Source organism: Phalaenopsis equestris, unplaced genomic scaffold (genome assembly GCF_001263595.1).
Source record: "Phalaenopsis equestris unplaced genomic scaffold, ASM126359v1 Scaffold232356, whole genome shotgun sequence".
Taxonomy (NCBI): Eukaryota; Viridiplantae; Streptophyta; class Magnoliopsida; order Asparagales; family Orchidaceae; genus Phalaenopsis; species Phalaenopsis equestris.
Genome location: NW_018250322.1, coordinates 441,709 through 455,395, shown reverse-complemented (window position 1 = coordinate 455,395; position 13,687 = coordinate 441,709). Strand labels below are relative to the sequence as shown.

Sequence of the window (13,687 nt, the reverse complement as noted above, 5' to 3'; positions counted from 1 at the left end):
TTGGGGCGCTTCATGTAAGTCATGCATCTCCTTTCTCATGAGATCCCTCATCTCCTCTATTTGTTGACGCACATATTCTTGGGTAATATTTGTCGTTCTCCAATAGTGTTCTCCAGATGATAAAGAGGGGATATTGTTTGCAAGATTAGTGTATGATATTTATGCTACCTGCGCTTTCAGGATATTGATTTCATTTGGGACGTTGGATACTGTATAATCCGTGAATACATACAATCCGGTAGAAGACCTCATATGACTATGAAATTGACAAAGAATATGAATCAAGAGAAAAAGATGGATGAAAAATTGTCTATGGAGATCTTGGAAAAACATATATAATTATGATATGCAGTAAGTCAGAGATGGGCGATTTCACAAAGATGCCTCAAGCTCCCTTAGAGAGAGAGGTCCCATGGAGAGAGAGAGAGGTAGATCTTTGAAGGAATGCTAGAGAGTCCTCCTTTCTCTTCTTTTTTCTTTTTGTACATGAGAGACAATTACTTGCAAAATAATGACTACATTGTTTCTAATTCACCGACAAGCTTCCTCTAACATCTTTGATGGGAAGGTTTTAATGTTGACATGATCTACACCCAGTGCGTAGTTCGATGTTGGCGATATGATGGGTGACCTTTAGACATGGGTAAGAAGCTTGGCCTCAATAGTCAGAAGGTGCATTCAATGTTGAACAAATAGATATTCCTCGATTCGAGCATTCTTTATTCGCTTTGGTTGGAGGGCTTGATTCAACCACTACGGCTGGCAGACCTGGTTCAGCCACTTCAACTGGTGGGCTTAATCAGCTACTTTTGTTGATGGGTTTGGTTCAACTACTTCGGGTGATTGGCTTAATTCAGCCACTTCGACTGGTAGGTCCAGTTCAACCACTTCTGCTGGTGAATCTGATTCCTGTGAATTAATAGAGAAAAATAATTTGAAAATCACTATGATCTGGTATTTGTGTATACACGTGGGTGCGTTGCTGGATTGAATTAGAAATTAGTACTTAGTTTATTCCATAATTATTCAAAAATCACTCAAAATTTTCTTATTTACATCTAAATTGATGACATGTTGGATCTCTCTAAGTAGTGGCAACACAAGTGATAGGTTATAGGTTAGACAATCCTAAACACACTTAGTTGGGGCTAGCATTTGTCTGATATTAGCTTTTTGGACTCACTAACATCAAAGAAAACCAATGTTAATCTTGATGGTGCTTTTCTCATAGGCTCAATCTGAATGACCTATTGGATTATTTGCATCTCTCTCTCATCAATTTAAAGCTAGCATGCCTTTTACGTATTCACCAACTTCAGTGTCGCTTGTGTCACCGTATATGTTTTTCGATGCTTTCCTCTCATGTTTGGGCAATCTGATGCAATATGTCCAAAATCATAGCACTTGAAATATTTCTTGGTTAGATGGATTCGAGAGTGTCGGTGGGCTCTACATTTTCTTCTATTTGGATTTGTTTTTTTTTTTGGCGGGTTTGGCTTGGTGTTCCACTGAATGTACTCTTCTTACCCGATCCAATGGTTGAACCCTGTTTGAAGGGTAATGTGGACCTGATAATGCTATGTTGTCTCTCCATCTTCATGATTAGGGTTTGAACATCGTGTAATGTGTAATAGGGTTGTAGATGTACCACATTATCAATGGTCGGTCTCAATCCTCTCAGATATCAAACTATGGTGTTTTCCTCAGGCTTCACCAGCTCACACCTCAATATAAGATACTCAAACTCAACTTTGTACTTCCTTATTGAGGGATCTTTCTGTTGTAAGCGATGAAGTCTCAAGGTTACGTCTTATCTGTAATATGTTGGTAGGTATTAGCATTATCTTTCCCTTTTTCAACTTGGACTAGATAATGAATTTTACTTTTTTTTCTCATTTTAGTGTATGTGTTTTAAATTTTTCCATCACAGAGATTCACTCTTTTTTAACTTAATAACGACTAGCTTTATCATTATGCCCAGAGGGATGATCTTTAAATCAAAGACATGTTTTTTGTCTCGAGTCAATCGGTAAATTTATTTTGAATAATGTGATCGCAAAATCCTATAAATTCTCATTTACTCATAGGATCCTGGTTTCTTTTCTGATATTTCATGTCAAATTTTTGGGGATTGGTTATTCATTTCTAAAAATTTCCTGCTCTCGATCTGTCTAGTCACCATTGGAGTTTTTAGTGAACTCACCTGATTATCTTCTCTCGAAGACAATAAATCTCTATTGCAGTTGGAGGATTTTCCATTGCATATCTTTAATAATATGTTCCTAGAAACCTTTTTGAGGGCTTCTCCTTAGCGGTATGATGTTTTTTTTCTCTCTATTAGATCTTCAATGGATGTAGGATTGCAAATCAAAGGTTGGTTGGGGGCTTGGGTTATGGTGGCAGGTGTCTATTTGGTGAAGGTAGGAAGATTGAATTTTGAAAATCTATAGTTGGGGTAAGGAATTTTGGTAGAATGATTTGGGCATGATGGGATTTTTTTTCTTCGAAATTTTGGATTTGAGACTAAATAGACAAATCCCTAAATTTAGGATATGTTGGGCAAATCCCTAAATTTAGGATCTGTCGAGCTCTGATATCAGATGATATTGTTCTAGGTCCTTACGAAGTGTTTAGGAAGCTGATTTTTGACGAGGATGTAGTGGGGAAGTAGTAAGGGAATGAAGTGTGGGTGATTGATAATATTTGAGGGGGATAGATGGCATTCAACAACTGTCTCAATTGAAAATAGCGAGACAAATATTGAAACGGTGATGTGTAGATGTTGAGGAGGTTTACCACCTGTTCCTAGACATGCTACATGCACACCACTTGCAATCGGAAAATGATATAGCATTCCTTAGGGTACAAATCACACATAAAAGCTTTAAAACTCTGGAAAATCTCAAAAGTCTACTAAATAAAAAAAATCATAAATACTCCTAATAGAAAATAATCCTACTTAGAAATAAGAAAACAGTAAATAAGGTAGAAACAGTAAGAATTCTTGCACAAATTGGCAACTAAGCGGAAACAGCTTGTTTGGTCTCCCCGATTTCAAGGCATTGTAGGATCCCGTGATCGGGAAATCGAGGGACTTTCGATCCCGTGATTACACTGGGAGCTCCTGCAGCATTGTGGTTCATTAACATTATATCTCAGGTTGATATAAAGGGTAGTGCAATCAGACAAATTATGGTGCTGTAGAATGAGAATGATCAAATTAAATCTGAGCAGTTACAAGGTGAGTACAATCTCTACAACTATAATATAATAGACAAAAGTTTTGTATTAATTGAATACAACCAGAATGGCTAATACACCAGACAAATTTTGATACAACTGAATACACTCACATCTAATAATATAACTTAGTTAAATTTTTTCTTTTTTGTCTCAGTTGGGTATTTTAATACTCAATACTAATGAAGCCAGCCTAACCCTGAATATAACCTCATTTATATCACGATAAGCTGTCCTAATCTATGATTAATGGGTACTTTTGAAGATCATTAGAATTCAAGACATTCTCATCAAGTAATAACAGATATATTTTAAATTTATAATCATCAGTTTAGGCGATCAATCTTATTATTAAAGGTGTAATTAAAATTATTTTAAAATAAGAAAAATTACTTGATAAAATTGTCTAGTCAAAATGACCTTTTTTGCATTGATTTGCTGGAACACATTCAAATGTTGATTTGGCCTAAGTTCAATAATGAGAAATGTGTAATTGCCAATATAATAATGTTATTTGTCTCAAACTGTCTAATCAAAATCCTGATCTCACATCTAGACATCTGTATACATTACAAGACGATAAAAATGAGTTAAGTCCAATATAGATAGTAAAAGAAAGTAATAAATTTAAATAATAATTGTAATATGTTTGAAAAATATGCAAATTAAAATTTAATCTTTGTTGAATTTAGTTCGAACCTTAATCAAATCTTGCCGAACCTTTCTAGGACTTGTTAAATCATTGTTTCAATGTTCAAATAAGTTTCTTTTAAGTTTAGTCTAATATCCTATTTAGTTTTGGGTCCATAGTATGAATGCCATTTTTAAATTTAGATAACTGAACTTATAATATCACTAATCTTGAATATCTAGCAAGAGATGGAGATGAAAGTTTAGCCTAGAATTTTACTCGCAAAATCATTACTAGCGAAGAACAATCATCAGGAGAAAGGAGGCACTAGGAATAGGATTGGTAGAGCAAATTTAAGCTTGAAGATTTGTTTATATAATACTCCAGCTTCTCTTAAAAATTTACACTCGTTTTCCCAAGAACTGAAATGAGATATTTATCCAATTTTCACTATTCTGGGGCATATAACGTCAAATTATCCTTTTAAGTTTTATGAATATAATTCCTAAAAATTAATAAATTGTATTGTTAGAATAAAAGAAAGATTGTCCCAATAAATTTGATAATTCCTATTTATTAAAGAAATACATGATAACCATAATTATTTTTTTCTTGGTAATAATGAAACTCATATTACCACGAAATAAAATTACTGACTGGCATAATCTTAGGACTTCAGAACTAGAATCTTTTGATGAATCTGTTCTTTTGATTAATCTGTTATTAAATCTAAGGATGAGGGCCTTGCACTACATCACAAATACTAATCATGCGAATGATATGTTTCCCTAAGCTTGTGCTTGTGCTCTGATTATTTTGTTCTGCTGTTGGATTGTTGTTTTGGATCCCGTTCCAATTGGATCATATTTTGATACCAATTGAAAATGGTATTGTTTGGAACGTTAAATTATTGTTTGTTAATCAACTGAAATAAATACCAATTTTATTCGTACACTACTGAAAATATGTTTAATTGAGTAAATAAATTTATGTTTACTATGAATTAAATTATCAGTTCAATAGGAGAGTTACTTCAAACAATGAAAACGTTGTACATGCATGTATGCATTTGTTTGATGCAATCTGTTGTTCAGAAGTTCATGACATCAAGCCCTGTATTCATAACCAAGCTTGCAATATCTCGAAAAATAAGTCAACTTGTTATTGATGTTTTTTTGATTTAATGCCCCCTCCTTTTTGTTTTTTTTTTTTTTTTTGGTGGTGGGGGTGATACCGCACATTTCGTGTGTATTTATATATCTAACACCTAAAGTTTACTTTTTACATTTATGCCATCCAAATCTTTCATGACATATCACAATTTTAATTTTTAAAAAGTGAAATACATCTTTCCATGCATGGGCAAGGCAGCATGTATGTAAAATTTGAAGTTTAGGTGTTAATATGTAAATACACGGGAATTGGGTGGTACAAATGCACCTTTTTTTTTCATGACTATAAACATAATGGAACGGTGCTCTGTATTATGCTCTCCTTTATTGCATCTTCTCTTTGTTTTGATTTACTCAATTTGTCTAAAAAAAAAAAAAAAAAAAAAAAACTTTATTCAGATGATGATTTCAATAAGCCTATGGTCATAGTTGAACCATCTTCTTCTGAAAGAATTTCTCAGAAAGATCACATTAGCAGCGCTTCAGCTTTGCCAACGACTATAATCATACCCCAGGGTGATGTACAAATTCAGGCGAGAAAACGGAGCTTTGTGGAAATTAGGAGAGAAAATGAATGGGAAGTGCTAAAGAGTATTGTCTATGGAGGCTTGATTGAATCAATTATCAGCCTTGGTGTAGTTTCATCAGCTGCTGGAGCTAACACTTCAACATGTATGTATCAGATTTTTTTTTTCTTTTTTAGTATAGTTAGATAACTAATGGCTTGGATGTGTTAGTGGTCTTTTGGATAACTATGGAAGAATCAAACCTGTAGAAGTTATTTTGGAATTGTCTCTGTTAGGTGGCCCAAACCTCTCGTCATATGGGCTCCACAGGATCAATTTGTGGAAGCTATTGGAGGGAGATTTTTTTCAGTTTTATTCTTTTTATTATGTTTCTTATTATATTGTATGTCTTTTCTTTATCGTTTGTTTTGTATTTGATAAGTTATAATAGCCTTAATTATATTTGTCCTAATCATCCCTTATATAATAAAGGGAAATGTTGTAATTTGATTACTATGTAATAAGATAGTATAGTTTCTCCACCTATAGTTTCTCCACCTTTCTTTATGTTATCAGTCTCGTTCGGGCAATCTGCATCGCTAGCTGTCGATGACATCTTTAGCTTCCTCTGCTTCATCATCACCACCCTGCGATGATATAAGGGCGTTGATTGTTCACTGCTTCGTCTGTTTTGAACATCGTCTCTTCCTGTGACGACGGCATCGTCTGCGTCGTTCTAACGAATCTGCGTTGATCTTGTACGCATCTGCTTTGAACGACATTGTAGTCTTCTCTTTGTGAAGATCTGTCGATCAAATTGGCTTCATCTCTGTTTGTCTAAGAATTTTGTCTGCTTCATCTTCGACCATCGTCTTCGTCTTTGGCTTCGTTCCTTGAATGGTATCACCCTAGCTCTTCTTCTGTTGTTTGAATCCACCCTGCCGCCGTCAGAATCCCTTCAGCCTGCCTGCAAGTCCTCCTATGCTCGCTCCTACCGCCATCAGAGTCCCCCAATAGTGTTTAGCAGTCAGAATCCTCCTTGTAGTTGTTGGAATTCCACCATTTGGCCTACAAGCTCTTCTTAGCTCCTTATTATAGCCATTTGACTCTTCCTGCAATTGCAATCCTCTATTTCTGCTGCTAGCAACAGCTAGATCCCTTATCCAAACCTAAAGTGCATAGGGTTTATGAACAAATACAGACTTTAAGTTCTACACCAGAGGTTAGTTTGGAATCAACGACTAAAGATTCTGTCCGAACAGTCCTCGAACTCTATGCATTTATAACAAATCATAAACTCAACTGTCATAACTTCCTTCAATGGTTTCAATCCATATTTTATGTTCATTTGTGGAAAAGAAAATGAAAAACATCTCACAGTAGAAGGCACAATTCTTGAGCTCACTTATCTTAACCATCACTTATGGAATATCCAAGACTATATGGTGATGTCTTGGTTGATCAATTTTATGACCACGGGAGTAGGAGAAAATTTCTTGCTTTACAGGACAACATAGGAGATTTCAGAAGCAGCTCCTGAGACTTATTCTAATACCGTAAATACTATAGTATTGTTGGAGATTGTGACAAAATTGCATGAACTTTGACAAGATGAGTTGAGTGTTACTCAATACTTCAACACATTATCAAAGTATTGGTTACAATTAAATATGTATGAAAGCGCTCTCAAGATGCTATGATGTATAAAAAAAGTAATGGAGAAGAAGAGGACGATCAAGTTTTTATTGGGTATAAATAAGAACTTAGATGAGATCAAAGGAAGAATCATGGGGATGAAGCCTCTCTCCACCATTAGTAAAGCCCTTGCTAAAGTTAGAAGAGAAGAAAGTACTTAGGGAAGCCTTTGTAATTGGAGTAAGTATAAAGAAACTCATGATGACAAGAAGAGTGAGTTTATTTAGCACTGAAAGCTCTGCTTTGTACAAAAACAACTCCTCCCATGATTCAAAACCAAAGAAAAATCGTCCCTTGTGTTTACATAGCAAGAAAATTTTTCACACAAAGGATATGTGTTGGAAACTGTATGTAAAACCTAAACATTTGAAATTTGGACAAAGGAGGAAGGACCAAGACAGCAAAGCCCATGATGTTACCTCTTCTAAAGCATTGGCGGACCCTAGTCCCTTCACTATGGAACAATTAAAAGTGTGTTGAAGAAGGTTCTTACTAGCACTGCTGCGCAGTTTACCAGCTTGATGATACACCAAGATATCATATCCTCCTTTCTTCTTAACAATACAATATTTTGACCTTGGATAATAAATTCAAGTGTTTTCAATCACATGACTAGAGATATTCATGCTCGCACCAACTACTAAGTGATCACCACCTTTAAATTTCTTACTTGTGGATGGATCTCACAACATGATTTTTGGGAAAAGAGGCGTGAAAGTCTCTATAGTTATTCAACTTTCTTCTATACTATGTGTTCCCCAACTAAATTGTAACTTATTTTCAATTTACAAGCTCTCTCATAACTTGAACTGTGTTACTAAATTACATTCTAACTCTTGTGAATTTTAGGTGATGGATTCGGGGAAGTTGATTGGTAGTGTGAATTGCATCAATGTCTTTACCTGCTCAAGGAAAGCTATTTTCTTAACATGCAAGTGTCTTCGCCATTCTCTTCACATATTTATGAGTTTGTTGAAAGTCAACTTTTATTATGATATTGTCATCTAGGTCATTTCAATTTTCATATTGTTATAAAGTTGTACCTCCATTTTTTTATTAATAAAAATCAGAATTTTATCAGTGTTAAACCTACTACTTGGCTAAACACACTCGTCATTTATATCTTCTATATCAGTACAAACCCTCACATCCTTTCTCTATCATCCACATTGGCATTTGGGGACCATAAAAATTGAGTACGACCAATGGAGCCAGATAGCTTGTCTCCTTCATCTATGACCACACTAGAACAAATTGGATATTTCTCATGAAGGAGAAATATGATACTATACTAATATTTTAGTTCTTCAATGACATGATTTACACTCAGTTCCATTACATAATTCAACTTCTCAAAACTAATATTGCAAAATACTACTTTATTTTTTGGACCTACTCGCAAAGAATGGTATCATCTATGTGAGTTTCTGTGTGAGACTCTACAACAAAACAAGACAGCTGAGAAGAAACATAGACATCTCATCAAGGTTTCTAGGCCTAAATGTTTTCTCAAATGTCCTTGCAAAAAATGATATCATAGTTCTTTTATTGAGACTCCACAACAAAATAAAATAGTTAAGCGGAAGAATAGACATCTCCTCAAGGTATTTAGGTTTATAATGCTTTCTCACAATATCTCAAATATTTTTTAGGAGATGCAGTGCTCACAACCACCTACGTTATTAATAGATGTCAAATATAGTCTTTGGATTCAGAACGCCTATCCTCATGTTAAAGTTTTCTCATCTAATCTTCCTCTATAAATATTTGGTTCTCTTTTGCTCATATTCACCAGCCAATCCACACAATACCTGACCTAGAAGCCATCAAATGTATCTTTCTTGATTATGCTCTTATTAAAATGGGAGTATACGTGTTATTCTCCCATTGCAAAAAATACTATAACTCCATGGATATTTAAAAAAAACTAACAACCCTCTTACCCCAAATATAAAACTTAGAGGGTCTGAGTGAATCTCAAGTTGGTGCTCACACTGATCTAGAGTCATCTCAAGTTTGGATACTCACGCTGGTTTAAATTCATCACAACTTATTCTATTTTTCTCTAACCATCTCGTCTCCAAAGTTTCATCACTTGAGGATATCTAACCTGAGATTGACAACAAGGAAATGTGCAATGAACTTCTTGTGTACACTAAAAAAATCCACTAAGCAGGATAATGACAATATGCAACCACAAGATTATTCACAACCAAACATGAATTCACACATCTCTGAAGTTCCAAGAGAGGTGGAATTTAGTGGAGAAGATAGGAAAAGTAGAACAAATTATCCTATCTAAGAGTATGTTGCGTATGAGAAGCTATCATTACTTTATAAAGCTTTTGTATCTAATCTTGATAGTGTGCAGTACCTAAATCTATTCATAAAACACTTTAAGTTCTAAAATGGAAAAAAAACAGTTGAAGAGGAGATCCAAGCTCTTGATTTAAAAGTCACATGGACCCTTACAAAATTTCCTCCAATGAAAAAACCCATTGAGTGAAAATGGGTGTTTAATGTTAAGTACAAAGCAGATGGGATCATTAAGAGATTTAAGGCTTGGTTGGTGACCAAAGGTTTCACTCATTATTGCAAAATAGACTATCAAGAGACCTATGCTCTGGTGGCCAAGGTAAACATTTTAAGAGTCATTCTTTCTAAGTTGTGAACACATAGTGGGAACTGCATCAGTTTGACATTAATAATATTTTTTTGAATGGAGACCTCGAGGAAGAAGTGTATATGAAAATCTCATCAGAGTCGAAAAATGGTTCAAATAAACATCTGGTTTGTAAATTGGGAAAGTTACCTTATGACTTTAAACAATCTTTATAGGCTTAGTTTGACAAGTTTGTTAAGACTATGAATTTTAATGGGTACATCTAATGCGTGATTGATCATACAATGTTCATAAAGCATACACAGGGAGATAAGAAAGCTATATTCATTGTTTATGTTGATGATATGATCCTCCTGACAAGTGATGATGTAAATGAGATTGGGAAAATTGCAGAGGTTTTTGTTACTGAATTTAAAAGTAAAGATCTTGGAGCATGAGATACTTTCTATGCATGGAAGTTGTCAGGTCCAATATGACTATTTTGATATCGCAAAGAAAGTACATCCTAAACCTATTAAAATCAACATGATTGTTGTGGTGCAAACTTGTGTAAAATTCTATGAGTTTCAACAAAAAGTTATAGTCAAAGAAAGAAAAGACACCAGTGAAAAATGGTAGATGACAAAAATTGATGGCTATACTTATCTACTTATCACACACTAAACCTAATATCGCTTACTCTGTCGGCATAATGAGTCAACATATGAATAGGGCTGTCAAAAAAGCTTATCGTTCGTGAACAGCTCGTGTTCAACTCGTTAAATTGCTCGTGTTTAATTTGTTCGTTAAGCAAGTGTGTGGAACATGAAAAAAACAGCTCGTGTTCAACTCGTTAAATTGCTCGTGTTAAGCAAGTGTGTGGAACATGAAAAATTTTTTTGAGATCGATTTATAAATGAGTCGAACATGAACAAAGATTTTTTCATTCGTGTTCAACTCTTTTTGGGCCGAAATAATGATATTATTAAATAATAATATTTTGCTATATCCTTTTTTATTAATTTTTATATATATTAAAAAATGCTAAATTTTATTTTTTTTAAAATTTACTTGTGTGGTATATTTATAAAACAAATATAAGTTTAAGTGTTAGATGTTCAATTAAGTAGGATTTATGTGGTATGTTTGTAAATGTCCCTAAAATTCAACTCTCTTCTCCTCGGTCGTGCTCCCGTTCTGTGTTGGATCTATAAATACATAGAATTTGGCGGGTAGTTGTTAGATATGTAAATAAATAGGATTTGGTGTTATGTAGTAAATGTTCGTAAATTCAGCTCTCCGCCCCACTCTTCGCTCCCGCTCCAATTTTTTGTTTGGTAGTCTCTATTTTCCCCACATCGGGACTTCGAGAGTGAAAAATGCTTTATAATTTTCTAAAAGAAAAAACCAGCTTTAAAAATTTCAGGCCTATGCAGTGTAAATGGCATGCATCATTTCTATTATAATGATATATTTATAAAAGTAAATTATTTTAGAATGTAATACGAATAGATTAATAAATTAAATGTATTTTTTTTGTGAGTTGTTAATAAAGAGGCAACTTGAATTTAATTTGAATTGAACACGAGCTAGTTCAAATAAATTTTGGCCTCGAGCTATTTCAAGTAGGAGCAGAACATGAAAAAAAAATGAACGAGCTGAACACGAGTAATACGCTTAAGCTCAGCTCGTTTACAGGTCTACATATAAATAGTCTAAGTGAAGAATATTTTGCAGGTGGTTTGCAGAATAGTGGTTTCTTAATAAAACCCTTGACTAGTTATTGTTTAAAAAATCGACCAACAATCAACGGAGAGATAGAAGTTTACACTGATACTGGTTGGGCGGGAGAACTTGCGTACAAAAGATTCATATCTTGGTATTGTTCTTATGTATGGGAAAAGCTTGTTACATGGAGGTGCGAGAAGCAAATAGTGGTCTCTAGAAGTGGTGCAGAATTTGAGTATCGTGCACTTGGCTCTATAATTTGTGAAGGAATGTGGATCTAAAGGTTATTAAATGAGTTGAGATGCTCCATGATCAATCCCATAAAAATGTTATGTGTTAGTCAAGTTGTCATTAGTGTTGCAAATAACCCAGTGCATCATATTCATGCAGGGCAAACACACTGAGTTTAATAGACAATTATCTCTAAAAGGTCAATAGCGACATCACTCAATATATATTCTAGCTCATCTTAATGCCACAGATGTTTCATTAATTCTTATTTCCAAGCACCTTCAATGATTTAAACACCAAGTTGGGGCTTTACAACATCTATGAACCAACTTAAGCAGGAGTGAAAATTTGTCCCTATTTGGTGGCTCAGTCTGTTTGTCATATGGGACCCAAAATTTGTGAAAGCTATTGAAGAGAGTTTCTTTTTTCATTTTTATTCCTTTTTATTGTGCTTCTTATTATATTGTGTCTTTTCTTTATTGTTTTTTATGTATTTAGTACGTTATAATAGCCTTAATTATGTTTTCCCTTGTCATTCCTTTTTAATAAAGGGAAAAAATTGTAATTTGGATACAATGGAGTAAGAGAATATTGGTTGTCCACTTTTCTTCAGTTTTTGCTATTTTGTTGTATAAAATTTTGCATGAAGAGGGAGGTAATGTAGATCCCATGATAAGTTATGATTCTCTTTTTATTTTCTTTCTATTTTTTTGTTTAAATGTTAGGGAAATTGATATACGTAACACACAATTCTTATGTATTTATATATCTTACACTTGAACTTTCATATTTACATATATAGCCACACAATTTTGTCTATGGTGCATGACTTTTCACATTTTTTCGTTTTATTTTGTTGCATTATATTACAGTATTCATTGAATTTTCTCATATTTTTCTGGGCTCAAACTACTATTCAAATGATATAATAAAATTTGTAAAGGTGCATGGAACATATTTACTACAAATTAGTCTATATGTTAAATAATAATTTAGTAATGTTTATTTTCATCAATATCTCATTGAATACTAGAATTAGGAGGGCCATTAGGAAAGTTATAGCTTTTGAGGAACTGTCCTCTTGATTGGCATCGAAGGCAACACTGAATTCCTCAATATTTCCATAATTGTGATCATAATTTCCACGGGTGTGAGCATGATTTCTTGTAACAAATTTTTGTGCTTTTTTTTAACCTACTTTTCCCTGAGAAAATCCTAAGAATAGCAGTTTTAAAACTTGTTTGGGACCACTTTTATTTTTTATTTTTCATTTCTCGTTTTTAATGTATTTTAAAAACATATTTGCTTAATGTATTTGTTACATGCCTCTATTTTTTATTTTCAAAAATAAATTTGCTTGTTTTTAAAAACACTCAATACATCTTAAGGTTGCTTCGAGTGTTTTGAAAAACAACTAAACATGTTATAATATCCCAAACATATTTTATTTTAAGTAAAAGCATGAACAAAACAAAATCAAAAAATAAAAAACAAAAGTCAGAAGTGATCCCAAGCAGCCTCTTAGCCTTACATTTGTTCCTTACTAAAGATGATCAATTTATTTGTTTTGCAGTGAATGTTGTGTCACTGGGATTGGCAAATCTCATAGGTGGTTTCTTAGTGATGTTACATGATGTAAGTGCTTTACTGTTGTCAATTTCTATGTTTTCAGCATTTTCTGCTACCATCATCAAAGTTTTTTGTTTATTTTTCGTTTGTTTGTTTGCTTTTTTTTATTTTGTTTTTTATTATTATTATTATTATTTTTTTGCTTGAGCCACTTGCATTATTTTTTTCAAGTTGTTGGAAATTGATGTCTTACAAATTTATTAATATTAGTCTAGAGGGCTTGTTCAGGATCAATTTTGTATTTTTATTATAT

General features: G+C 33.6%; 1 protein-coding gene across 3 annotated transcripts in view; it reads left to right on the top strand.

The window, feature by feature from the left end:
* Nucleotides 1–13,687, top strand: part of LOC110038275 (membrane protein of ER body-like protein) — a 57,953-nt gene that overhangs the window by 42,578 nt on the left and 1,688 nt on the right. For all 3 annotated transcript variants that reach the window (XM_020743062.1, XM_020743061.1, XM_020743060.1), the window contains exons 3-4: nt 5,443–5,715; nt 13,379–13,440. In XM_020743062.1, the coding sequence (XP_020598721.1) occupies nt 5,443–5,715; nt 13,379–13,440 (335 nt within the window). The remainder of the gene's footprint in view (nt 1–5,442; nt 5,716–13,378; nt 13,441–13,687) is intronic.